General features: G+C 44.3%; 3 protein-coding genes and 2 long non-coding RNA genes across 9 annotated transcripts in view; 3 read left to right on the forward strand and 2 right to left on the reverse strand.

The window, feature by feature from the left end:
• The window catches only part of sft2d1 (SFT2 domain containing 1), a 49,037-nt gene extending 44,416 nt beyond the window's left edge, over positions 1 to 4,621 (forward strand). Inside the window, exon 8 of the mRNA XM_052494410.1 lies at positions 4,118 to 4,621. Within this exon, the coding sequence (XP_052350370.1) occupies positions 4,118 to 4,157 (40 nt within the window). The 3' untranslated portion in view covers positions 4,158 to 4,621. The remainder of the gene's footprint in view (positions 1 to 4,117) is intronic.
• LOC127915170 (uncharacterized) lies at positions 2,612 to 3,738 on the reverse strand. Of its 3 annotated transcripts, none has more exons than XR_008090431.1 (3): positions 3,588 to 3,738; positions 3,458 to 3,535; positions 2,612 to 3,405 (listed from the first exon to the last, which is right to left on the reverse strand). It is a non-coding gene; the product is annotated as an uncharacterized LOC127915170 (long non-coding RNA). The 3 variants fall into 3 exon arrangements; XR_008090430.1 differs by lacking the exon at positions 3,588 to 3,738 and having other exon boundaries at positions 2,612 to 3,067; positions 3,198 to 3,405; positions 3,458 to 3,571; XR_008090432.1 differs by lacking the exon at positions 3,588 to 3,738 and having other exon boundaries at positions 2,612 to 3,093; positions 3,172 to 3,405; positions 3,458 to 3,571.
• A 6,779-nt stretch (positions 4,622 to 11,400) lies between the features above and the next one.
• prr18 (proline rich 18) lies at positions 11,401 to 12,900 on the forward strand. The gene has a single exon (XM_035753319.2). It carries the CDS (start codon positions 11,601 to 11,603, stop codon positions 12,348 to 12,350), a length of 750 nt encoding a protein of 249 aa, XP_035609212.1. The 5' UTR covers positions 11,401 to 11,600; the 3' UTR covers positions 12,351 to 12,900.
• Positions 12,901 to 15,956: 3,056 nt separating this feature from the next.
• The window catches only part of si:ch211-130h14.4 (uncharacterized), a 48,335-nt gene continuing 36,881 nt past the window's right edge, over positions 15,957 to 27,410 (forward strand). Inside the window, exons 1-2 of the mRNA XM_052494207.1 lie at positions 15,957 to 15,975; positions 16,355 to 16,462. Coding sequence (XP_052350167.1) covers positions 16,376 to 16,462 — 87 coding nt within the window. The 5' untranslated portion in view covers positions 15,957 to 15,975; positions 16,355 to 16,375. The remainder of the gene's footprint in view (positions 15,976 to 16,354; positions 16,463 to 27,410) is intronic.
• On the reverse strand, positions 18,211 to 19,370 carry LOC127915175 (uncharacterized). Of its 3 annotated transcripts, none has more exons than XR_008090453.1 (3): positions 19,213 to 19,370; positions 18,803 to 18,898; positions 18,211 to 18,520 (listed from the first exon to the last, which is right to left on the reverse strand). It is a non-coding gene; the product is annotated as an uncharacterized LOC127915175 (long non-coding RNA). The 3 variants fall into 3 exon arrangements; XR_008090455.1 differs by having other exon boundaries at positions 18,803 to 18,930; XR_008090454.1 differs by lacking the exon at positions 19,213 to 19,370 and adding an exon at positions 19,024 to 19,117.

Consider the following 27,410-nt stretch of genomic DNA (forward strand, 5'->3'; position numbering starts at 1 on the left):
TTTCATTTAGACTGGTGTTCTCTGTTTTCATTTAGACTGGTGCTCTCTGTTTTCATTTAGACTGGTGTTCTGTTTTCATTTAGACTGTTTTCATTTGTGCAGGCTTGAGTAATATTTAGACTGGATGTTTTGTTTTCATTTAGACTGGTGCTCACCTTTGTTTTATTTTAAATGACCTTTATTTAACTGGTGCTCTCTGTTGTTTTCAGTTAAAAGTCTTTTTGTTTTCATTTGACTGGTGCTCTGTTGTTTTCATCCCAACTGGTGCTCTCTGTTGTTTTCATTTAACTAATGTTCTCTGTTGTTTTATTTAGACTGGTGCATTCTGTTGTTTTCATTTAGACTGGTGTTCTCTGTTTTCATTTAGACTGGTGCTCTCTGTTGTTTTCATTTAGACTGGTGTTCTCTAAATTCCACAGTACTGGTGCTCTCTGTTGTTTTCATTTAGACTTGCTCTCTGTTTTTCATTTACTTGCCTGTTGTTTTAATTCCACAGTGCTCTCTCTGTTTTCATTCCACAGTACTCTGTTGTTTTATTTCCTGGTGCTTCTGTTGTTTTCATTTAGACTTGCTCTCTGTTGTTTTCATTTAGACTGGTGCTCTCTGTTGTTTTCATTTAGACTGGTGCTCTGTTGTTTTCATTTAGACTGGTACTTCTCTGTTGTTTTCATTTACTTCTCTCTGTTTTCATTTAGACTGGTGTTCTCTGTTTTCATTTAGACTGGTGCTCCCTAATTTTAGTACTTGCCCTACTTCATTTAGACTGGTGTTCTCTGTTGTTTTCATTTAGACTGGTGCTCTCTGTTGTTTTCATTTAGACTGGTGCTCTCTGTCGTTTTCATTTAGGACTTGCTCTCTGTTAATTTCATTTAGGACTTGCGCTCTGTTGTTTTCATTTAGGACTGGTGCTCTCTGTTGTTTTCATTTAGGACTTGCTCTCTGTTGTTTTCATTTAGGACTGGTGCTCTCTGTTGTTTAAATTTAGAGGTGCTTCTGTTGTTTTCATTTAGGACTGGTGCTCTCTGTTGTTTTCATTTAGACTGGTGCTCTCTGTTGTTTTCATTTAGACTGGTGCTCTCTGTTGTTTTCATTTAGGCTGGTGCTCTCTGTTGTTTTCATTTAGGCTGGTGCTCTCTGTTGTTTTCATTTAGACTGGTGTTCTGTTTTCATTTAGACTGGTGTTCTGTTTTCATTTAGACTGGTGTTTTCATTTGTTATTACGCAGGCTTAGTAATATTTAGATTATGGGATGTTTTAAAGTATTCCCTTTCGAACGTAATATCCACCTTTATTTATTTGAAATTACCTTTATTTAACCAGGTGAGGCAGTTAAAAGTCATTTTTTTTGTTGCATTGACAGCTAGGGTTAACCCACATCCCAACTGGTGCCGTTTCCCTTTGCATAACATAATGCATGATTTATTTGAGTTACCATTCTAAATTGTTATTTACAGAAATTAACCCCTAATTCCACAGTACTTCCCCTACTTCCACAGTACTTCCTCTAAATCCACAGTACTTCCTCTAAATCCACAGTACTTCCCCTACTTCCACAGTACTTCCACAGTACTTCCCCTAATTCCACAGTACTACCTCTAATTCCACAGTACTACCTCTAATTCCACAGTACTACCTCTAATTCCACAGTACTACCTCTAATTCCACAGTACTACCTCCCGTCTCCAGTCTGTGTGGTCCGTCATGCTAACTTTGGTGTTGGTCTGTGTTGACCACATCATCACTCCCAACACTAATGTAGCCCAAGCTGATCCTTTAATGTGTTTTACTGTGTTGATACTATATATAGGTATATATATATCCCCTCTCGGGGGAGGCTCTCCCAAGTCCCTGGTTAAACCTGCTGCATCTGCTCTTTCTAAACTTCAGCTGGGGAGTCGCTCTGGATAAGAGCGTCTGCTAAATGACTTAAATGTAATGTTACTACTATGGGTTGTGTTCTAAACGGCCCCCTATTCCCTATTTAGTGCACTCCTTTTGACCAGGTCCCATAGGTTATCCTAGGCAATAAGGAGCTATTTAAGGTGCGGTTTATCTGGGGTATCCTGGAGTAGTGTGTTGCGCCGGTGTTTCATCATTTCAGTTAATTATCATTTATTTATGTGGTGTGTTTTTAGGAAGCCGGGTGCTAAAATAGCGGTGTGTTGCTTTCATTGTAGAGGAAAGATGGGAAGGAGGTGTGTATACGGGGCAGTGTGTCTTTATGTGAAGGGGGGTGAGCTCACTGCAAATCAGAGAATCACAATGAGCGTCACCAGTCTTTTCCACCAGCCATCTTGTGCCTCCTCTCTCTCTCTCTGTCTCTCTCTGTCTCTCTCTCTGTCTCTCTGTCTCTGTCTCTCTCTCTGTCTCTCTGTCTCTGTCTCTCTCTCTCTCTGTCTGTCTGTCTGTCTGTGTTATGATTAATCCCTCCCTCTCTCCTTTTAACCTTAGCTGGTTCAGCTTCACCTCTCCTCCAGTAGCTGTTGAGGGTGGCGGGAAAGTGAAGTCTGCTTAGCAACACATGGATAGGGATAGAGAGAGAGCAGTTGACACAGAGGAAGAAAGAATGGGGGGGGGGTGGAAGAGAGGGATGGAGGAGGGGACCGTTTTCTGCTGTTGCCATGGCGATTCATGGTTGTGACGCTTCATCATTCCAATACCTGGAGTGTTAAGGGGGGTGGGGGGGCGTCACTTTCCCGCCAAAACATCATTAAATATGCATGAGCCACGCCCAAAACAACAAAGGATTGATGTATTGATTTAATAGCGATACTGTAGTAGCAACTTTCCAGATGAGATATATATACGGGAATTGTTATCAGCAAGGTAAAAGGCCTGTGGTGGGTACGAAAACCATCTAAATAAATGACTGAATTATAACTATTACTTTCATCATTATTTTGTTGTTTTTGTTCAGGCAAATGATTCAGATATAACCTACTGTATCAGGCAGCAGATATAACCTACTGTATCAGATAACAGATATAACCTACTGTATCAGACAACAGATATAACCTACTGTATCAGACAACAGATATAACCTACTGTATCAGACAACAGATATAACCTACTGTATCAGACAGCAGATATAACCTACTGTATCAGACAGCAGATATAACCTACTGTATCAGATAACAGATATAACCTACTGTATCAGACAACAGATATAACCTACTGTATCAGATAACAGATATAACCTACTGTATCAGACAACAGATATAACCTACTGTATCAGACAACAGATATAACCTACTGTATCAGACAACAGATATAACCTACTGTATCAGACAACAGATATAACCTACTGTATCAGACAACAGATATAACCTACTGTATCAGACAACAGATATAACCTACTGTATCAGACAACAGATATAACCTACTGTATCAGACAACAGATATAACCTACTGTATCAGATAACAGATATAACCTACTGTATCAGGCAGCAGATATAACCTACTGTATCAGACAACAGATATAACCTACTGTATCAGACAACAGATATAACCTACTGTATCAGACAACAGATATAACCTACTGTATCAGACAACAGATATAACCTACTGTATCAGACAGCAGATATAACCTACTGTATCAGACAACAGATATAACCTACTGTATCAGACAACAGATATAACCTACTGTATCAGACAACAGATATAACCTACTGTATCAGACAACAGATATAACCTACTGTATCAGACAGCAGATATAACCTACTGTATCAGATAACAGATATAACCTACTGTATTAAGAGAGATATAACCTACTGTATCAGACAACAGATATAACCTACTGTATCAGATAACTCAGCAGATAGAACCTACTGTATAACTGCATCAGACAACAGATATAACCAGATAACAGATATAACCAGATACTGTATTAAAAGAGAACCTACTGTATCAGATAACAGAGAATCTACTGTATCAGATAACAGAGAACCTACTGTATCAGGCAGCATATATAACCTACTGTATCAGATAACAGAGAACCTACTGCATCAGATAACAGCGAGAACCTACTATGTTGTATTGATCATAAAGATTGATATTGTTGTCATGTATGACCTATTCTCCCCTTCTGTTCTCCTCCTGTCTTCTCCTTTTTCTCCAGAGATGCAGTGATAAAGGTTTTCAACAGTTGTCTGAGTTAGAGAACGGACAGTGCTCTCCCGGGTCTGGGTTCAAATACTATGAAATCACGAGACCGGTCCCAAACATGCAAAGACAACGGAGAGATATTTTGTATTTGTATTTTTCATTTTCATTGCTGTTTTGATACTGTGAATCATTAATATTTCCAATAGTTGTATAATATCATGTTAGCAGTTATCTGAAACTAATGTTTATTCATATTATAGTTATCAGGGTTGGGGTCAATTCCTTTTCAATTCAGTTAATTCAGGAAGTGGACTGAAATTCGGAATTGGTTTACTTCCTGAACCCTGATTGATGCTTATTTAACCTTTTGTTTATTTGTTACTCTCAGATTGTGTCTGTCGTTTAAAGTGTGTTTATGCTTCTGTTGAGAGAGAGAGAGAGAGAGAGAGAGAGAGAGAGAGAGAGAGAGAGAGAGAGAGAGAGAGAGAGAGAGAGAGAGAGAGAGAGAGAGAGATATGCATGCTTGAAATTCAAATATTTAATAATTTTTTAAGTTATGTATCATCCAAAAAAGACAGGATTGGGGTCAAGTGGAATTGAAGGCAGTCAATTCAGGAAGTGACTTTGAATTTTAAAATGAAAACATTTTACAACTCTCAAAATAAATAGCTTTTACCTGTCAGTTTATTGAGAAGTCATTAAAATATGCTTCTTTTTTTTTTCCAATTCTTGAATTGGAAGTTAAGTTTATTTCTTGAATTGACTGCCTTCAATTCGAATTGACCCCTATCCTGCAAGTAGACCTATTTTATATCTTATTTCGTTCAGAGCAGAGAAAGACCTATAGACATTTTACAATATAATGGTTGTAAAACTGAAAATACAACTCAATGCCTTACCTTTTTCTACTTTGTATTTTGTCTCATGACAATACGATTTGATGATATTTTAACGTAAGTTTTCCGTCTTCAGAAGAATGGAATATGACTTGTCTATTTTTTTGATGAATAAAATGAAGAAATGTTTTCATTTTGAAACTGCTCTCCAACGTAGTTCGGCCTTAAAGGAAAATTCCACCCATAAACTATATTTTGGTATTTGTTTTTCTTTGTTTCTTTGTTGTCATAGTCCTAAAAATGTTTTGCTCATCAGCAATCAAGTTTTCAAGATATGTAAAACGCAGCATCGTATGATGCCAAATGCATCATACAGGGATGATTTCTGTATTTTAAAAGTTACATATCTTGAAAACTTGATTGCTGACGCGCAAAACATTTTTAGGTCAGTGTCAACAATGGACTAATGAAACAAATACCAAAAGATAGTTTATGGGTGGAATTTTCGTTTAAATGTTGGTGTCACGCTTAAATGTTTTCTATGTTTTTAGAGTGTGTTTTTCATTTCCTAAAATGCAGAAGACACGCGTGTGTGTGTGCGTGTGTGTGTGTGCGTGTGTGTGTGTGTGTGTGCGTGTGTGTGTGTGTGTGTGTGCGTGCGTGTGTGCGTGTGTGTGTGTGCGCAACCATGCGTATGTGAGTGATTCCTTGAAACACATTGTATCTCCCATGTGTCCAAGTCAGTGACATGTAAGTAATGTGGCTGATTAGACTCAAATTGTGTTATGTTACTAAATTCTTAATGGATAACTACAGTATCCTGGCGTGCCCTGCCTGGGGCGACAGACAGACGATCACATCACATTAAACCCACATCCCTCTCTTGGCTTTTCTCAGCCAAGGACAACAAAGGGAAAGGAGCTACTGTACCACTGGCTTGTGTTCATTAGTGCAAAATGTTTCACAATGCTTTGCAACTGGGGAGAAAAAAAAATGACATTTCTTATAGGACAAATCCCTCTCCATTTCAGTATGTTTTCTTCCGTTTGATGCCAATTGAACAAGACCCAGATCAACATGTGTGCAGTGAGTGACATGCATCATCTCTCTTACTCCTTCAGCTCAAAGCCCCAATTGCCTGGTAATGAGCTCTCTTTGTTTCTCTCGTTAAGATGCAGTTGAAACCTTCTGACTCATTCACTTCCATCCTTCTGTTCTGTGTAATCTTAACCTAATTACCTACTACACTACCGCCTGGTCCCATCTCTAGCCGTTTGTGCTGTCTTCACAACGTCTATGGTCATTGTCACAATAAATATATATATGGCAAGGACGGGAAGAGAAAACAGATTTGGGACCAATGCTATTGTCATGTGGGCATTGTGTGGTTAATTCTAAATCTAAACAACTGGAGCCCTCTGGATGGGATTCTGAAAGGAGGATGTGGTTGCTACGACAACCACAGGAACTAGGAATTACCCCTCTGCTCCTCCTCTCCGTATTCCCAACGGGAGCATCCATGGTCACATGGTCCATTATGGTAATGAGGGATTTCAGACGGTAGTGTCACAGGACACCCTGGTCGGTCTGCCTCCACGCCTCTCCTGTCAGAGGTGATATGGTTTAAAGGGGAGGAGGGGATTTTTCCTGGATTAGACCCACGGCCCAATACAATGAGTGGCCTTAACCCACAACAAAGAGAGAAAGCTCTGGGTGAGGAGAGATGCTTCATTTGCTCTTTTAAGAAAAACAACAACAAACCTTTAAGATGTGTCATAAATCTTTTGTGTTATTTCGTGTGGTACTCTTAGACATATCCTGTTCGCTTCTTACGTAGCTCTACTCGACCTAACACACAGGTTTTTAAACATCCCTCTCGAGGTGCTTTCTTTATACACTCGGAACAAATGTTTGCTTGGGGTTCTATATAAGGAACCGTAAAGGTTCATAGTTTAATAGAGGTTCTTTAGGGATGACATCTATCTGAGCATAGAACCTCATATGTTTCTATGTTGAGCCATACTTTATCATGGGGAGTACGTGATCAATGCCGATGGTGTTTGCCCAGCACATACCCAGTCTTTATGGAATTCTATAACAACGTTTCATTAGTAGTGTGATCATGGATCAGGCTTTTAATATAAAAATACATCTCCTTTCAGTAGCACTAGTTCCAGTATGCATCACAAATGGATGGCACCCTATTCGCTATATGGTGCACTACTTTTGACCAGAACCCGATGGGATACTCTTCGTGCCATGGTGTAAAGTAGTGCACTATATAGGGAATAGGGCACCATTTGGGACTCATTTACAGGGACTTTGCTTGGCAGGGGGTTCAGCTAAGCTTTAGGCTCACTGTGACTATCAGAGTCATCTGGGAGAGGGAGGAAACCTACATCTCTATTTGTGTCCTTTCTTTGGTTGGAGGACCAATTTTTGTGTTGTTGTTGTGAATGTGAGTCTGTTTTTGTCCATTCAATTATGATGACTTTGAGAACAAAACAACACACCCCTTGATCTGGTGAGATATCCCGTTGGTTTGAACCAAACCCCTTGATCTGGTGAGATATCCCGTTGGTTTGAACCAAACCCCTTGATCTGGTGAGATCTCCCATTGGTTTGAACCAAACCCCTTGATCTGGTGAGATATCCCGTTGGTTTGAACCAAACCCCTTGATCTGGTGAGATCTCCCATTGGTTTGAACCAAACCCCTTGATCTGGTGAGATATCCCGTTGGTTTGAACCAAACCCCTTGATCTGGTGAGATATCCCGTTGGTTTGAACCAAACCCCTTGATCTGGTGAGATCTCCCGTTGGTTTGAACCAAACCCCTTGATCTGGTGAGATCTCCCGTTGGTTTGAACCAAACCCCTTGATCTGGTGAGATATCCCGTTGGTTTGAACCAAACCCCTTGATCTGGTGAGATATCCCGTTGGTTTGAACCAAACCCCTTGATCTGGTGAGATATCCCGTTGGTTTGAACCAAACCCCTTGATCTGGTGAGATATCCCGTTGGTTTATACCATTTCCTTTCTTTGGGATAGAGGAAGGACAGTTGTTTGTTTCGTTTAGCTTCTTTGAGAGTGAATGTGCATGAAGATGTTGACTAGGAGGACAAGAGAGAAAAAATCTCAACTCAATACAGTAATCAGGTTTGTGACCCCACCCACCCCAGCCAGACTGTCTTTCCATGTTTAAACTTGTGCGATCATCAGCTTTTTTTATCTGCTGTATGTGGTTAGTGACAGTTAAGTAAATAAAGAACATTTCTGTGCTAAATTATTATTTGTATTGTATTTATTAGTTTTTTATTTTATTTAACTAGGCAAATCATTACTCGTTGTCTTGTATTGTGATCATGACTTGTTCTGAATGTTTGTTCTGAATCTCTACTGCTGGTCTCGCTCAAAGTCGGTTCTGCTCACATATTACTAGAAATAGCCAAACAATGTACCTTTTTATAATTGAGAAATGATTCACACAAAATGGAAAACAAAACAGTGTGTAGGACTGGCTATTACAGATACAATATATGTGAGAAGCCAATGGGCATAGAATTAAAGGGCCAATCAGCTGTTGAAACAACAACAATCCTAATCCCCGCCACTGTTTTGAGTAAAAAGCTGAGGGATGGAGAAATGTAACCAGTCTCAAATTCATAGACAGAGTTAACGGATGCAAGGTCTGACAATCCATTATATCAAAATTATAGTTTTAATCATGTTTTGTTTAACTGTCATACCCCAGCAGAACCAAAACTTAAACTATGCTCGTGAGCATATAACTAATAAGTTATATTAGTCAATCAATGGTTACATACCAAAAATGGTCCCTATAAAAGCAAACGTTATTTGTCACGTGCCGAATACAACTTTACCGTGAAATGCTTACTTACAAGCCCTTAACCAACAATGCAGTTTTAAGAAAAATACGAGTTACGAGAAAATATTTACTAACTACACAAAACAAAAAAAATATGTTTTAAGTAACACAATAAAATAACAATAACGAGGCTAAATACAGGGGTTACCGGTACCGAGTCCGTGTTTATTTTAGTGTTATTTTATTTGACCTTTATTTAACCAGGTAGGCTAGTTGAGAACACCTTTATTTAACCAGGTAGGCCAGTTGAGAACACCTTTATTTAACCAGGTAGGCTAGTTGAGAACACATTTATTTAACCAGGTAGGCTAGTTGAGAACACCTTTATTTAACCAGGTAGGCTAGTTGAGAACACCTTTATTTAACCAGGTAGGCTAGTTGAGAACACCTTTATTTAACCAGGTAGGCTAGTTGAGAACACCTTTATTTAACCAGGTAGGCTAGTTGAGAACACCTTTATTTAACCAGGTAGGCTAGTTGAGAACACCTTTATTTAACCAGGTAGGCTAGTTGAGAACACCTTTATTTAACCAGGTAGGCTAGTTGAGAACACCTTTATTTAACCAGGTAGACTAGTTGAGAACACCTTTATTTAACCAGGTAGGCTAGTTGAGAACACCTTTATTTAACCAGGTAGGCTAGTTGAGAAACTTTATTTAACCAGGTAGGCTAGTTGAGAACAATTTAACCAGGTAGGCTAGTTGAGAACACCTTTATTTAACCAGGTAGGCTAGTTGAGAACACCTTTATTTAACCAGGTAGGCTAGTTGAGAACACCTTTATTTAACCAGGTAGGCTAGTTGAGAACACCTTTATTTAACCAGGTAGGCTAGTTGAGAACACCTTTATTTAACCAGGTAGGCTAGTTGAGAACACCTTTATTTAACCAGGTAGGCTAGTTGAGAACACCTTTATTTAACCAGGTAGGCTAGTTGAGAACACCTTTATTTAACCAGGTAGGCTAGTTGAGAACACCTTTATTTAACCAGGTAGGCTAGTTGAGAACAGCTTTATTTAACCAGGTAGGCCAGTTGAGAACACCTTTATTTAACCAGGTAGGCTAGTTGAGAACACCTTTATTTAACCAGGTAGGCTAGTTGAGAACACCTTTATTTAACCAGGTAGGCTAGTTGAGAACACCTTTATTTAACCAGGTAGGCTAGTTGAGAACACCTTTATTTAACCAGGTAGGCTAGTTGAGAACACCTTTATTTAACCAGGTAGGCTAGTTGAGAACACCTTTATTTAACCAGGTAGGCTAGTTGAGAACACCTTTATTTAACAAGGTAGGCTAGTTGAGAACACCTTTATTTAACCAGGTAGGCTAGTTGAGAACACCTTTATTTAACCAGGTAGGCTAGTTGAGAACACCTTTATTTAACCAGGTAGGCTAGTTGAGAACACCTTTATTTAACCAGGTAGGCTAGTTGAGAACACCTTTATTTAACCAGGTAGGCTAGTTGAGAACACCTTTATTTAACCAGGTAGGCTAGTTGAGAACACCTTTATTTAACCAGGTAGGCTAGTTGAGAACACCTTTATTTAACCAGGTAGGCTAGTTGAGAACACCTTTATTTAACCAGGTAGGCTAGTTGAGAACAAGTTCTCATTTACAACTGCGACCTGGCCAAGATAAAGCGACACAAACAACAACACAGAGTTACACATGGAATAAACAAACACAGTCAATAACACAATAGAAAAAGTCTATATACAGTGTGTGCAAATGAGGTAAGATAAGGGAGTTAAGGCAATAAATAGGCCATGGAGGCGAAATAATTACAATATAGCAATTAAACACTGGAATGGTAGATGTGCAGAAGATGAATGTGCAAGTAGAGATACTGGGGTGCAAAGGAGTGTGCGGGGGTACAGGTTAGTTGAGATCATTGAGGTAATATGTCCATATGTCCAGGGGTTTAACTAAGACCCTGACAGAACGTATTGCAGCACACCCTTTGAGAGAATACGCTTTGAGCCTCTGAAAACAATATTATACCTCTGAATGAAATGGAATTTTGCTCACTATTTATTCAAAATTGATGTCGAAACTATTGATGTCGAAACAGTCAATACACTTCATCCCTAATTCGTTAATCGATCAGGTTTCGACAGAGAAAAGGCAGATGGATCTATACCAGACATACGAGGTAAATGGACATTTGTCACTGGTAAATTATAAATAGCTATAACAATATTGTGTGTGTGTTCTTTATTTCTTTAATCAAATGTATTTGGGTTTACATTTTAATTTCAGTGGATGAACTGAATGGAAAAATGGAGAACATTCTACTGAAATGTAAATGGGAATTGACGTCAGCCCTGTAACATCAGTCCCCTGAATAGTAAGACTGTCATGTTATTGCTCAGTTTTTTTTTTTTTTTTTTTTTACATTCAACAAGGATACTGTTACATTTAAAGTACTACGTGGAATGAATGACATCACTATCCTAAAGGCCACCGCAGAAGCCACGCTTGTTTTTATACGGTTGTTGCCTTTGTTTAGTCGCGTGCCTTCCTCTCTTTCCGTGGACACGCCTCCCACGGACGAGCCTTATAAATAACAGACAACCCACATCTTCACACCAGTTGAATTACAAAACGGATTATAGCGCTGTTGCTCATTACGGCATTCAAGATACCTCATTTTTACTTGATCGGACAATGCAATTGGAATACAGTATATTTATTGACAATCTTCGAGTTTAAAAGTATTATTCTGTTTAATAGAAGACGTTGCTTTTGTGGTCGGATCACTTTTAAATCCCAATAATGCCTTTTCCGCCGATAAATCTCCATCAACGAATCTCTTCTCCCGGGAGAGAGCTGTTCAGGAAAAAGAAACAGACGGAGGAAAAAGACTCGGAGAAGGAAAAGATCTCGAAGTCTTGGACTACGGCCAATCTGAGGAATTTGGGGCGAAAACCCCAACAACAGAAAACTAAACTCCCGATTCAGGAGACGGAAGGTTTAAAGAGCTCCTGGCTAACTTTACCCAAACAATCTCAAGACTCGTGCGAGAGCGTTCCGCTTTACAGCTCTGTGGAATCCACCACGCACCGGGACCGGGGTAAGCAGTCCTCGCGGAGTTCCATAGGAAAGGACGAGGCAGGAGAAGAAAGGAAGATTCAATTCTCTCTGAGCCTCACACCGGAGGCCATTCTCGTTATTCAGAAGCGCAGCTTAGAAAAACAGATGCTGGCCAAACAGCAGAAGGGTTGTGTGTCCGTAGACTTTCGGCACAGGCGAGTCTTTCCATCCAAACGGACTCAAGGTGGTTCCAAAAGCTCGACCATTCCCGTCGCCAATCTGGAACACGCAGAGGACATTACAACCATAGTCAAAATATCTTTACTAAATGATCAGTATAAATACGATGACGTGGAATACGAAGAAGAAGATGGCGATGTGGACGAGACGGTGGTGAGGAAATGCAAAGAATGGCTGAAAGGGGTGGAAAGTGCTGCTGCTTTTGGGAAAGTGGACAAACTATCTACCCTTCCGCACCTAAAAAGCTGCTGACGAATGCTTCTCATATTATAAGACTTTAATATGATGTGACAAGGCAAGCTAGGAACATTGCACATTGTAGCCTACACAAAATATATGGATTCTTAGTAGCCTATCAACTGACACTGCTCACCATTACGCACGGCGAACACTGTTTCCACACACATGGGAATGTTTTTTTTTTTTTACTAGTCTAATAATTCTAATGATGTCTGAATTGAATAGCCTTTCATGTTGACACTGTCAAAATCCCGTGTTCTCTTCTTTCGCACGTGCTTATGTTTTTATTGAGGCGCCTTTATCCGTTGGTTGGCATGAGCCGCCTGCGATCCAAGGACCCTCTACCTTTGTGTCCAAGAACAATAGCTGTCAACGGCAACGACAGGGTTACTTTGTGCGTTTTATGTTGTTGTTGTTGTTGTTGTTGGGTTCACCTCTCAGAAGATGCACCTGTTTTTTTTTGGCACTGTCTGTAAAATGGGGGGTTGTATCAGCTCAAATGTTTCGTTCTACCCTGACATTTTTATGCCATTTGTATGAAGTAAAAAATGTTTTCAATCTACATGCACTGATCATTTGACTTATTTCATTAGTGTAGACATTACCCTGGCAGTTCAATAGATCAATAAACCCCAATGCAAATCAAATGAGGCAAATTCAGTTTCTAGTCCGCTATGTGTCCAAATGGTAGCCATATCGTCCTGTATCCAGTCCTCGAATGAAGGTCTGTAGCTATGATGACAACTGTAACCAATGGCGATTGGTTCTGCCCGATCAACAAGTCAAAAGTCAAGAATGACTCGATGGCTCAGACGTCATTGAAAGCTTAGGTTTCACAAGGTTTCTTGTATATGCTACTTTTGAGTCATTTTGGGGCGCTAACTAGATAAGCTTCTTATGAGAATGTGTGTTAATCGGGGTTGTCAGAGAGCTCTCGTGCAACAGCACCCGCTGACAAATGCCGAAGCATTAGCCTACTAAGGAGTCGCACTAGTGGCCTAGGCTAGTGCACACATTAATGCTATTAGGTCTTTAAGCCGTTGATTTAATCAATATGTCTAGTGGCTTATGTCAATCAACTCTGTTTCCAGCTGAACGAAATGTATTTTAATGTTTTCGTATCGGATACATCACCCCGTTGTTGTTATAAAGCCACAGCCAATGCATCGACATCCTGTGGCCTTACACGGTTGTTATAGAACTGATCGGGTGCGCTGCTCAGAGAGGATTGGTACACGCCTGCTGTTAGAGAGAGAGAGAGAGAGAGAAGGGACGCTCTAAACAGCCCAGTGAATATGGCCTATTGAATAGGGCCTGTTCGTATCATGGCAACCACTCTATATACACATGTCTTAAACAGACCAGTTAACCCCGGTCATTGCTGCTACGACACTTGTGTAATGTCATGCTGATACAGGATTATATCATCGGCTAAGGCATTTCTTGACGTGAATAGCTTAATAGTCTGATTCGTTTAATTCCCGAGAAAGTTATGTTGCCCCCCACATTGTTAGGCTACAATATCTGCCGATTGAATACATTTGTTGGGACATGTGAGAACTATAGGCAGATAGTTAGTGTCCATCCTACCTGGAGGTAGCTTAGGCTGTAATACATATTATGATACAAAGGCACATCACTAGGTAGGCAAAGACAAATAATAGTCTCAACTCAGATACAAGTCTGTGGAGACCAGACCAAATACTAGTCTCAACTCAGATACAAGTCTGTGGAGACTAGACCAAATACTAGTCTCAACTCAGATACAAGTCTGTGGAGACCAGACCAAATACTAGTCTCAACTCAGATACAAGTCTGTGGAGACTAGACCAAATACTAGTCTCAACTCAGATACAAGTCTGTGGAGACTAGACCAAATACTAGTCTCAACTCAGATACAAGTCTGTGGAGACTAGACCAAATACTAGTCTCAACTCAGATACAAGTCTGTGGAGACCAGACCAAATACTAGTCTCAACTCAGATACAAATCTGTGGAGACCAGACCAAATACTAGTCTCAATTCGGATACAAGTCTGTGGAGACTAGACCAAATACTAGTCTCAACTCAGATACAAGTCTGTGGAGACTAGACCAAATACTAGTCTCAACTCAGATACAAGTCTGTGGAGACCAGACCAAATACTAGTCTCAACTCAGATACAAGTCTGTGGAGACCAGACCAAATACTAGTCTCAATTCGGATACAAGTCTGTGGAGACCAGACCAAATACTAGTCTCAACTCAGATACAAGTCTGTGGAGACCAGACCAAATACTAGTCTCAACTCAGATACAAGTCTGTGGAGACCAGACCAAATACTAGTCTCAACTCGGATACAAGTCTGTGGAGACTAGACCAAATACTAGTCTCAACTCAGATACAAGTCTGTGGAGACTAGACCAAATACTAGTCTCAACTCAGATACAAGTCTGTGGAGACCAGACCAAATACTAGTCTCAACTCAGATACAAGTCTGTGGAGACTAGACCAAATACTAGTCTCAACTCAGATACAGACTAGACCAAATATTAGTCTGTGGAGACCAGACCAAATACTAGTCTCAACTCAGATACAAGTCTGTGGAGACCAGACCAAATACTAGTCTCAACTCAGATACAAGTCTGTGGAGACTAGACCAAATACTAGTCTCAACTCAGATACAAGTCTGTGGAGACTAGACCAAATACTAGTCTCAACTCAGATACAAGTCTGTGGAGACTAGACCAAATACTAGTCTCAACTCAGATACAAGTCTGTGGAGACCAGACCAAATACTAGTCTCAACTCAGATACAAGTCTGTGGAGACTAGACCAAATACTAGTCTCAACTCAGATACAAGTCTGTGGAGACCAGACCAAATACTAGTCTCAACTCAGATACAAGTCTGTGGAGACCAGACCAAATACTAGTCTCAACTCAGATACAAGTCTGTGGAGACCAGACCAAATACTAGTCTCAACTCAGATACAAGTCTGTGGAGACTAGACCAAATACTAGTCTCAACTCAGATACAAGTCTGTGGAGACTAGACCAAATACTAGTCTCAACTCAGATACAAGTCTGTGGAGACTAGACCAAATACTAGTCTCAACTCAGATACAAGTCTGTGGAGACCAGACCAAATACTAGTCTCAACTCAGATACAAGTCTGTGGAGACCAGACCAAATACTAGTCTCAACTCAGATACAAGTCTGTGGAGACTAGGCCAAATACTAGTCTCAACTCAGATACAAGTCTGTGGAGACCAGACCAAATACTAGTCTCAACTCAGATACAAGTCTGTGGAGACTAGACCAAATACTAGTCTCAATTCGGATACAAGTCTGTGGAGACTAGACCAAATATTAGTCTCAATTCGGATACAAGTCTGTGGAGACTAGACCTATTATTTTTATAAGAAAATAGATGTGAACAGAAAGTACTTTCTTTCATCAACACTGCAGCTTATAGTCTAGAATCTTTACAGTCAGTCAGACTTGGAATTGACTGAAAGGTAAAAAAAAAAAAAAAATGAAGTTGTGGTTCACATTGTTCTGTGTAACTTGGCAACCATTGAGTTTTACTGAGGGAGGAGTGTAAAAACCCCTAGTCTAGGGACTCATAACATTCTGACTGGCTGTTCGAGGTAGAGGGGTAAGTAGGAGCTGTGAGCTGCAGGTTTGGCCTTCATTCCATTGAAATTCCTGTCAATTCAGAAAGTTAACCAAATTCAATTTCCAAATCTTCCTCATTGAAGAGAATTGGAATTTCAGTTTACTTCCTGAATTTACTGGAATTGAACCCAACCCCGGTGAGCTGAATTTGTTTTTAAAAGTTTGTAGGTTTAAGTGTTAGCCAACTTAAAAAGATTATCGTGTAATATCCTTTGTGAAATTATTTAAATTGTTGATATTGTGCAAGCTGCTAACAGGTCGGCTGTAGTACCATGTAGAAATAGTGTGTACCTACATTGTAATTACACTAGCGTACTTATAAATGATAAATTATATTGTTATCCCGTTTCAATGTGAAGGTTGACTGTGATTGGATCACGATGAAGTCAAAGTGTAAAGACATCCACCAATCAAGCAACCTTCCCTGCATCTTGGAAACATACCTGCCATCTAGTGGTGGCAAAACGGTAAAACACTTCTTATTATTATTATTATTGTCTTTTTAGTGCCTTGGGTGTTAGAAATGCACTTTATGAATGAAAGTATCATTATTATCATTATTATTACTTATCAACCAACCAAACTATCAACCAATCAGGGGCTGTCTCATATGCCTTGTTTTATTGGTAACGAAGTTCACTAAAACATTTGTTTTCTGACTAAAGAAGTTCACTAAAACGTTTGTTTTCTGACTAAAGAAATTCACTAAAACATTTGTTTGGGTCAGAGGAGGCAATAAGCTTCACATATTCATCAGGATAATGAAAGCCCTGAATGGAAATTATGCCTAAAATAAATGCTGAAGAGAAGTTGTGGGTAAAATACAAAGCAGGTTGAAAGATCAAATCTCTGAGCTTTATTTGTTTAACTTGGCAAGTACCAGTGTAGATAGGAACCAATAGATAACCTCCACAGTGTAGATAGGAACCAATAGATAACCTCCACAGTGTAGATAGGAACCAATAGATAACCTCCACAGAGTAGATAGGAACCAATAGATAACCTCCACAGTGTAGATAGGAACCAATAGATAACCTCCACAGTGTAGATAGGAACCAATAGATAACCTCCACAGTGTAGATAGGAACCAATAGATAACCTCCACAGTGTAGATAGGAACCAATAGATAACCTCCACAGTGTAGATAGGAACCAATAGATAACCTCCACAGTGTAGATAGGAACCAATAGATAACCTCCACAGTGTAGATAGGAACCAATAGATAACCTCCACAGTGTAGATAGGAACCAATAGATAACCTCCACAGTGTAGATAGGAACCAATAGATAACCTCCACAGTGTAGATAGGAGCCAATAGATAACCTCCACAGTGTAGATAGGAGCCAATAGATAACCTCCACAGTGTAGATAGGAGCCAATAGATAACCTCCACAGTGTAGATAGGAGCCAATAGATAACCTCCACAGTGTAGATAGGAGCCAATAGATAACCTCCACAGTGTAGATAGGAGCCAATAGATAACCTGCACAGTGTAGATAGGAGCCAATAGATAACCTCCACAGTGTAGATAGGAACCAATAGATAACCTCCACAGTGTAGATAGGAACCAATAGATAACCTCCACAGTGTAGATAGGAACCAATAGATAACCTCCACAGTGTAGATAGGAGCCAATAGATAACCTCCACAGTGTAGATAGGAACCAATAGATAACCTCCACAGAGTTTAACTGTTACTAGTCCAACGCTCTAACCACAAGGCTACCTACCGTCCCTACACTCTAACCACTAGGCTACCTGCCGTCCCTACACTCTAACCACTAGGCTACCTGCCGTCCCTACACTCTAACCACTAGGCTACCTGCCGTCCCTACACTCTAACCACTAGGCTACCTGCCGTCCCTACACTCTAACCACTAGGCTACCTGCCGTCCCTACACTCTAACCACTAGGCTACCTGCCGCCCCTACACTCTAACCACTAGTCTACCTGCCGTCCCTACACTCTAACCACTAGGCTACCTGCCGTCCCTAAACTCTAACCACTAGGCTACCTGCCGTCCCTACACTCTAACCACTAGGCTACCTGCCGTCCCTACACTCTAACCACTAGGCTACCTGCCGTCCCTACACTCTAACCACTAGGCTACCTGCCGTCCCTACACTCTAACCACTAGGCTACCTGCCGTCCCTACACTCTAACCACTAGGCTACCTGCCGTCCCTACACTCTAACCACTAGGCTACCTGCCGTCCGTACACTCTAACCACTAGTCTACCTGCCGTCCCTACACTCTAACCACTAGGCTACCTGCCGTCCGTACACTCTAACCACTAGTCTACCTGCCGTCCCTACACTCTAACCACTAGGCTACCTGCCGTCCCTACACTCTAACCACTAGTCTACCTGCCGTCCCTACACTCTAACCACTAGGCTACCTGCCGTCCCTACACTCTAACCACTAGGCTACCTGCCGTCCCTACACTCTAACCACTAGGCTACCTGCCGTCCCTACACTCTAACCACTAGGCTACCTGCCGTCCCTACACTCTAACCACTAGGCTACCTGCCTCCCTACACTCTATCCACTAGTCTACCTGCCTCCCTACACTCTAACCACTAGTCTACCTGCCTCCCTACACTCTAACCACTAGTCTACCTGCCTCCCTACACTCTAACCACTAGGCTACCTGCCTCCCTACACTCTAACCACTAGGCTACCTGCCGTCCCTACACTCTAACCACTAGGCTACCTGCCGTCCCTACACTCTAACCACTAGGCTACCTGCCGTCCCTACACTCTAACCACTAGTCTACCTGCCTCCCTACACTCTAACCACTAGGCTACCTGCCGTCCCTACACTCTAACCACTAGTCTACCTGCCGTCCCTACACTCTAACCACTAGGCTACCTGCCGTCCCTACACTCTAACCACTAGTCTACCTGCCGTCCCTACACTCTAACCACTAGTCTACCTGCCTCCCTACACTCTAACCACTAGTCTACCTGCCTCCCTACACTCTAACCACTAGTCTACCTGCCTCCCTACACTCTAACCACTAGTCTACCTGCCGTCCCTACACTCTAACCACTAGGCTACCTGCCGTCCCTACACTCTAACCACTAGGCTACCTGCCGTCCCTACACTCTAACCACTAGTCTACCTGCCTCCCTACACTCTAACCACTAGTCTACCTGCCTCCCTACACTCTAACCACTAGTCTACCTGCCTCCCTACACTCTAACCACTAGTCTACCTGCCGTCCCTACACTCTAACCACTAGGCTACCTGCCGTCCCTACACTCTAACCACTAGTCTACCTGCCGTCCCTACACTCTAACCACTAGGCTACCTGCCGTCCCTACACTCTAACCACTAGGCTACCTGCCGCCTCTACACTCTAACCACTAGGCTACCTACCACCTCTACCACTGAGAAGCAGTGCCTTAGACCACTGAACCGGGGTCTGTAGTGACACCTCTACCACTGAGAAGCAGTGTCTTAGACCACTGAACCGGGGTCTGTAGTGACACCTCTACCACTGAGAAGCAGTGCCTTAGACCACTGAACCAGGGTCTGTAGTGACACCTCTACCACTGAGAAGCAGTGCCTTAGACCACTGAACCAGGGTCTGTAGTGACACCTCTACCACTGAGAAGCAGTGCCTTAGACCACTGAACCAGGGTCTGTAGTGACACCTCTACCACTGAGAAGCAGTGCCTTAGACCACTGAACCAGGGTCTGTAGTGACACCTCTACCACTGAGAAGCAGTGCCTTAGACCACTGAACCAGGGTCTGTAGTGACACCTCTACCACTGAGAAGCAGTGCCTTAGACCACTGAACCAGGGTCTGTAGTGACACCTCTACCACTGAGAAGCAGTGCCTTAGACCACTGAACCACCCAGGAACCCATATATAGGGAATGTAAATGTAATTCCTTTGTGACATCTCCATCATGGCGTTGTTTGCCACGCCCCGCACCACCACGTCCCGCCCCTCCCCTCCACACCCCGCCCCTCCCCTCCCCGCCCCTCCCCTCCCCTCCCCTCCCCTACCCAATCTCTTTTACTCTGCCTGAATGTGCCAAGCATCTATCTATCTATCTATCTATCTATCTATCTCTCTCTATCTCTCTCTCTCTCTCTCTCTCTCTCTCTCTCTCTCTCTCTCTCTCTCTCTCTCTCTCTCTCTCTCTCTCTCTCTCTCTCTCTCTCTCTCTCTCTCTCTCTCTCTCTCTCTCTCTCTCTCTCTCTCTGTGTCAAATAATTCTCTTTTTGTTTTCTCATGATTTGGTTGAGGTCTAATTGTGTTGCTGTCCTGGGGCTCTGTGGGGTCTGTTTGTGAACAGAGCTTCAGGACCAGCTTGCTTAGGGGACTCTTCTCAAGGTTCAGCTCTCTGTAGGTGATCTCTCTCTCTCTCTCTCTCTATTCACACACTCTCTGTCCTGTTCTGGGGGTAAAGTAGAGAGCTGTGCTGCTGTGTGAACCAGCCGTCATCAAACTTAGAGCTTTACAGAATCCTTGGGTTCCAAGTGGTTTGGTTGTATCCCAAATTGCACCCCAAATTGCACTACTTTTGACTGGGACCCATAGGGAGTAGGGTTTAATTTGGGATGCACACTGTGTTTCTGTTCTGTTCCTAAACAAGGCAAATTGTTGCTAGGGACAGACGGTTGTCTTGGTAACCTCTGGAAACACTCTCTCTCTTAGTCTCCCCTTCTGCTCTTTCTTATCTTTTTCATTCTGTGATCCCCCCCCATCCTCTCTGTGGCCCCCCTCCCCCCTCCATCCTCTCTGTGGCCCCCCTCCCCCCCCATCCTCTCTGTGGCCCCCTCCCCCTCTCTGTGGCCCCCTCCACCCTCCCCCCATCCTCTCTGTGACCCCCCCATCCTCTCTGTGACCCACTCTCTCCCCCATCCTCTCTGTGACCCCCACTCCCTCCCCCATCCTCTCTGTGACCCCCTCCCTCCTCCCCCATCCTTTCTGTGACCCCCTCCCTCCTCCCCCATCCTCTCTGTGACCCCCTCCCCATTCTCTCTGTGACCCCCACTCCCTCCCCCATCCTCTCTGTGGCCCTCCCCTCCTTCCTCTCTGTGACCCCCACTCCCTCCCCCATCCTCACAGTGACCCCCACCTCCTCCCCTCCATCCTCTCTGTGACCCCCTCCCCCGTCCTCTCTGTGACCCCCTACTCCCCCCTCCATCCTCTCTGTGACCCCCCACTCCCTCCCCCATCCTCACAGTGACCCCCACCTCCTCCCCTCCATCCTCTCTGTAAACCCCCTCCCCAATCCTCTCTGTGACCCCCCACCACCCTCCCCCCGTCCTCTCTGTGACCCCCTACTCCCCCCTCCATCCTCTCTGTGACCCCCCACTCCCTCCCCCATCCTCACAGTGACCCCCCACCTCCTCCCCTCCATCCTCTCTGTAAACCCCCTCCCCAATCCTCTCTGTGACCCCCCACCACCCTCCCCCGTCCTCTCTGTGACCCCCTACTCCCCCCTCCATCCTCTCTGTGACCCCCTCCCCCATCCTCTCTGTGACCCCCTCCCCCTCCCCCATCCTCTCTGTGACCCCCCACCACCCTCCCCCCGTCCTCTCTGTGACCCCCTACTCCCCCCTCCATCCTCTCTGTGACCCCCTCCCCCATCCTCTCTGTGACCCCCCACCACCCTCCCCCCGTCCTCTCTGTGACCCCCTACTCCCCCTCCATCCTCTCTGTGACCCCCTCCCCCATCCTCTCTGTGACCCCCTCCCCCATCCTCTCTGTGACCCCCCACCACCCTCCCCCGTCCTCTCTGTGACCCCCTACTCCCCCCTCCATCCTCTCTGTGACCCCCCACCACCCTCCCCCCGTCCTCTCCCCTCCCCCCCCGTCCTCTCTGTGACCCCCTACACCCCCCCATCCTCTCTGTGACCCCCTCCCCCATCCTCTCTTCAGTAAAGATGACTTCACCCTCTCTCTGTGACCCCCTACCCCCTCCCCCTCCATCCTCCTCTCTGTGACCCCTCTCTGTGACCCCCCTCCCCCTCCATCCTCTCTGTGACCCCTACTCCCCCTCCATCCCCTATCCTCTCTTCAGTAAAGATGACTTCACCCTCTCTCTGTGACCCCCTACTCCCCCCTCCATCCTCTCTGTGACCCCCTACTCCCCCTCCATCCTCTCTGTGACCCCCCTCCCCCTATCCTCTCTTCAGTAAAGATGACTTCACCCTCTCTCTGTGTTCATCAAATCAAATCACAGTTTATTGGTTGCGTACACGGTTTAGCAGATGTTATAGCAGCTACAACAACATGCTTTGTGTTACTAGATCCTGACAATGTCAACAAACAAAAAAATATATAATAAAGAAATCACAAGTGTCGTGACGAACCCAGTTAACTACCCAAATAAGCATTGTATCAGTTAACCAAATGCAATCTACTTTATGTTATATACACCCACCAGATATACTAAGAATGATATGTACAGCAGCAGATGTATTACAGTGAGCTGTGGCAAGAATCCAGTATGTAAATATCCGGTGTGTACAAACAGTGTAAAAAAACACCTGTATTCATGTATACCCTGCTGCTCACCTGTATTCATGTGTACCCTGCTGCTCACCTGTATTCATGTGTACCCTGCTGCTCACCTGTATTCATGTGTACCCTGCTGCTCACCTGTATTCATGTGTACCCTGCTGCTCACCTGTATTCATGTGTACCCTGCTGCTCACCTGTATTCATGTGTACCCTGCTGCTCACCTGTATTCATGTGTACCCTGCTGCTCACCTGTATTCATGTGTACCCTGCTGCTCACCTGTATTCATGTGTACCCTGCTGCTCACCTGTATTCATGTGTACCCTGCTGCTCACCTGTATTCATGTGTACCCTGCTGCTCACCTGTATTCATGTGTACCCTGCTGCTCACCTGTATTCATGTGTACCCTGCTGCTCACCTGTATTCATGTGTACCCTGCTGCTCACCTGTATTCATGTGTACCCTGCTGCTCACCTGTATTCATGTGTACCCTGCTGCTCACCTGTATTCATGTGTACCCTGCTGCTCACCTGTATTCATGTGTACCCTGCTGCTCACCTGTATTCATGTGTACCCTGCTGCTCACCTGTATTCATGTGTACCCTGCTGCTCACCTGTATTCATGTGTACCCTGCTGCTCACCTGTATTCATGTGTACCCTGCTGCTCACCTGTATTCATGTGTACCCTGCTGCTCACCTGTATTCATGTGTACCCTGCTGCTCACCTGTATTCATGTGTACCCTGCTGCTCACCTGTATTCATGTGTACCCCTGCTCACCTGCTCACCTGTATTCATGTGTACCCTGCTGCTCACCTGTATTCATGTGTACCCTGCTGCTCACCTGTATTCATGTGTACCCTGCTGCTCACCTGTATTCATGTGTACCCTGCTGCTCACCTGTATTCATGTGTACCCTGCTGCTCACCTGTATTCATGTGTACCCTGCTGCTCACCTGTATTCATGTGTACCCTGCTGCTCACCTGTATTCATGTGTACCCTGCTGCTCACCTGTATTCATGTGTACCCTGCTGCTCACCTGTATTCATGTGTACCCTGCTGCTCACCTGTATTCATGTGTACCCTGCTGCTCACCTGTATTCATGTGTACCCTGCTGCTCACCTGTATTCATGTGTACCCTGCTGCTCAACACACACACACACACACACACACACACACACACACACACACACACACACACACACACACACACACACACACACACACACACACACACACACACACACACACACACAATGAATGTAGGGTGGTTGGAATCTGAGTGGGTGGTGTTGGACGGCCATATTGTCTATGTCTGATTCATAGTGACAAGCCATGCAGATGCAAAGCGGCCACTCCCTCAACTGGCTGGGCCCATAAACTCCCTCAACAGGCTGGGCCCATAAACTCCCTCAAAAGGCTGGGCCTATAAACTCCCTCAACAGGCTGGGCACATAAAATCCCTCAACAGGCTGGGCACATAAAATCCCTCAACAGGCTGAGCCCATAAACTCCCTCAACAGGCTGGGCCTATAAACTCCCTCAACAGGCTGGGCACATAAACTCCCTCAACAGGCTGGACACATAAACTCCCTCAACAGGCTGGGCCCATAAACTCCCTCAACAGGCTGGGCCTATAAACTCCCTCAACAGGCGGGGCCCATAAACTCCCTCAACAGGCTGGGCACATAAACTCCCTCAACAGGCTGGGCACATAAACTCCCTCAACAGGCTGGACACATAAACTCCCTCAACAGGCTGGGCCCATAAACTCCCTCAACAGGCTGGGCCTATAAACTCCCTCAACAGGCTGGGCCCATAAACTCCCTCAACAGGCTGGGCCTATAAACTCCCTCAACAGGCTGGGCCCATAAACTCCCTCAACAGGCTGGGCCCATAAACTCCCTCAACAGGCTGGGCCCATAAACTCCCTCAACAGGCTGGGCCCATAAACTCCCTCAACAGGCTGGGCCCATAAACTCCCTCAACAGCCTGGGCCCATAAACTCCCTCAACAGGCTGGGCCCATAAACTCCCTCAACAGGCTGGGCCCATAAACTCCCTCAACAGGCTGGGCCCATAAACTCCCTCAACAGGCTGGGCCCATAAACTCCCTCAACAGGCTGGGCCCATAAACTCCCTCAACAGGCTGGGCCCATAAACTCCCTCAACAGGCTGGGCCCATAAACTCCCTCAACAGGCTGGGCCCATAAACTCCCTCAACAGGCTGGGCACATAAACTCCCTCAACAGGCTGGGCCCATAAACTCCCTCAACAGGCTGGGCCCATAAACTCCCTCAACAGGCTGGGCACATAAACTCCCTCAACAGGCTGGGCCCATAAACTCCCTCAACAGGCTGGGCACATAAACTCCCTCAACAGGCTGGGCCCATAAACTCCCTCAACAGGCTGGGCCCATAAACTCCCTCAACAGGCTGGGCCCATAAACTCCCTCAACAGGCTGGGCCCATAAACTCCCTCAACAGGCTGGGCCCATAAACTCCCTCAACAGGCTGGGCCCATAAACTTCCTCAACAGCCTGGGCCCATAAACTTCCTCAACAGCCTGGGCCCATAAACTCCCTCAACAGCCTGGGCCCATAAACTCCCTCTGAACCTCATGTTCACTCGTACACTGTGTCACATGTTGTTGTTGTTGTTGTTGTTGTTGTTGTTGTGGAGCAGTAATCAGTAGACAAGTCCAATTTTGGGGCGGCAGGTAGTCTAGTGGTTCGAGCGTTGTGCCAGTAACCGAAGGTTTCCAATCCCTGAGCTGACAAGGTATAAATCTGTTGTTCTACCCCTGAACAAGGCAGTTAACCCACTGTTCCTAGGGCCGTCATTGTAAATAATAATTTGTTCTTAAATGACTTGCCTATTTAAATATTGGTTAAATATATAAAATGTAAAACGGAGAACACCATCATGTTCATGAGAATCTCCCTTTTCCACAGTGGGGTCATATTAGTTTGTATCCCAAAGAATTCCCCGTAATCTCTCTCAGATGGCGAAGCATTCCGCTTAATCTCTCTCAGATGGCGAAGCATTCCGCTTAATCTCTCTCAGATGGCGAAGCATTCCGCTTAATCTCTCTCAGATGGCGAAGCATTCCCCGTAATCTCTCTCAGATGGTGAACCATTCTCCTTAATCTCTCTCAGATGGCGAAGCATTCCCCGTAATCTCTCTCAGATGGCGAAGCATTCCCCGTAATCTCTCTCAGATGGCAAAGCATTCCGCTTAATCTCTCTCAGATGGCGAAGCATTCCGCTTAATCTCTCTCAGATGGCGAAGCATTCCCCGTAATCTCTCTCAGATGGTGAACCATTCTCCTTAATCTCTCTCAGATGGCGAAGCATTCCGCTTAATCTCTCTCAGATGGCGAAGCATTCCCCGTAATCTCTCTCAGATGGTGAACCATTCTCCTTAATCTCTCTCAGATGGTGAACCATTCTCCTTAATCTCTCTCAGATGGCGAAGCATTCCCCGTAATCTCTCTCAGATGGCGAAGCATTCCCCGTAATCTCTCTCAGATGGCAAAGCATTCCGCTTAATCTCTCTCAGATGGCGAAGCATTCCGCTTAATCTCTCTCAGATGGCGAAGCATTCCCCGTAATCTCTCTCAGATGGTGAACCATTCTCCTTAATCTCTCTCAGATGGCGAAGCATTCCCGTAATCTCTCTCAGATGGCGAAGCATTCCCCGTAATCTCTCTCAGATGGCAAAGCATTCCGCTTAATCTCTCTCAGATGGCGAAGCATTCCGCTTAATCTCTCTCAGATGGCGAAGCATTCCCCGTAATCTCTCTCAGATGGTGAACCATTCTCCTTAATCTCTCTCAGATGGCGAAGCATTCCCCGTAATCTCTCTCAGATGGTGAGCATTCATTCTCCAGATAATTCTCTCTCAGATGGCGAAGCATTCCGCTTAATCTCTCTCAGATGGCGAAGCATTCCCGTAATCTCTCTCAGATGGCGAAGCATTCTCCTTAATCTCTCTCAGATGGTAATCTCTCTCAGATGGTGAATCATTCTCCTTAATCTCTCTCAGATGGCGAAGCATTCCGCTTAATCTCTCTCAGATGGCGAAGCATTCCCCGTAATCTCTCTCAGATGGTGAATCATTCTCCTTAATCTCTCTCAGATGGCGAAGCATTCCCCTTAATCCTTCTCAGATGCCGAAGCATTCCCCCGTAATCTCTCTCAGATGGTGAAGCATTCCCCTCAATCTCTCTCAGATGGCGAAGCATTCCCCGTAATCTCTCTCAGATGGCGAAGCATTCCGCTTAATCTCTCTCAGATGGCGAAGCATTCCCCGTAATCTCTCTCAGATGGTGAATCATTCTCCTTAATCTCTCTCAGATGGCGAAGCATTCCCCTTAATCCTTCTCAGATGCCAAAGCATTCCCCGTAATCTCTCTCAGATGGTGAAGCATTCCCCTTAATCTCTCTCAGATGGTGAAGCATTCCCCTTAATCCTTCTCAGATGCCAAAGCATTCCCCCGTAATCTCTCTCAGATGGTGAAGCATTCCGCTTAATCTCTCTCAGATGGTGAAGCATGTGACAAATAACAATTGATCTGATAAATTACATAAGATATGACTGTGTTCCACATAGCATGATATTCCTACTGTGCTGCAGCACACGCACGCACGCACGCACGCACGCACGCACGCACGCACACACACACACACGCACACACACACACACACACACACACACACACACACACACACACACACACACACACACACACACACACACACACACACACACACACACACACACACACACACACGTCACGCAAGCACGTGTGTGTGTGTGTACGTGCGTACGTGTGCAGTACAGTGGTGGGCAATCTGGCAAATCCTCCGAGGTTGGGTAACGAGGGACAATTTGTTTTGACAGGAAATTGCCGGAAGAAGAACA

Source organism: Oncorhynchus keta, chromosome 3 (genome assembly GCF_023373465.1).
Source record: "Oncorhynchus keta strain PuntledgeMale-10-30-2019 chromosome 3, Oket_V2, whole genome shotgun sequence".
NCBI lineage: Eukaryota > Metazoa > Chordata > Actinopteri > Salmoniformes > Salmonidae > Oncorhynchus > Oncorhynchus keta.

Bases quoted from the DNA above. Each gene is read 5' to 3' on its own strand.
- prr18 (XM_035753319.2), top strand. From the start codon at position 11,601: ATGCCTTTTCCGCCGATAAATCTCCATCAACGAATCTCTTCTCCCGGG.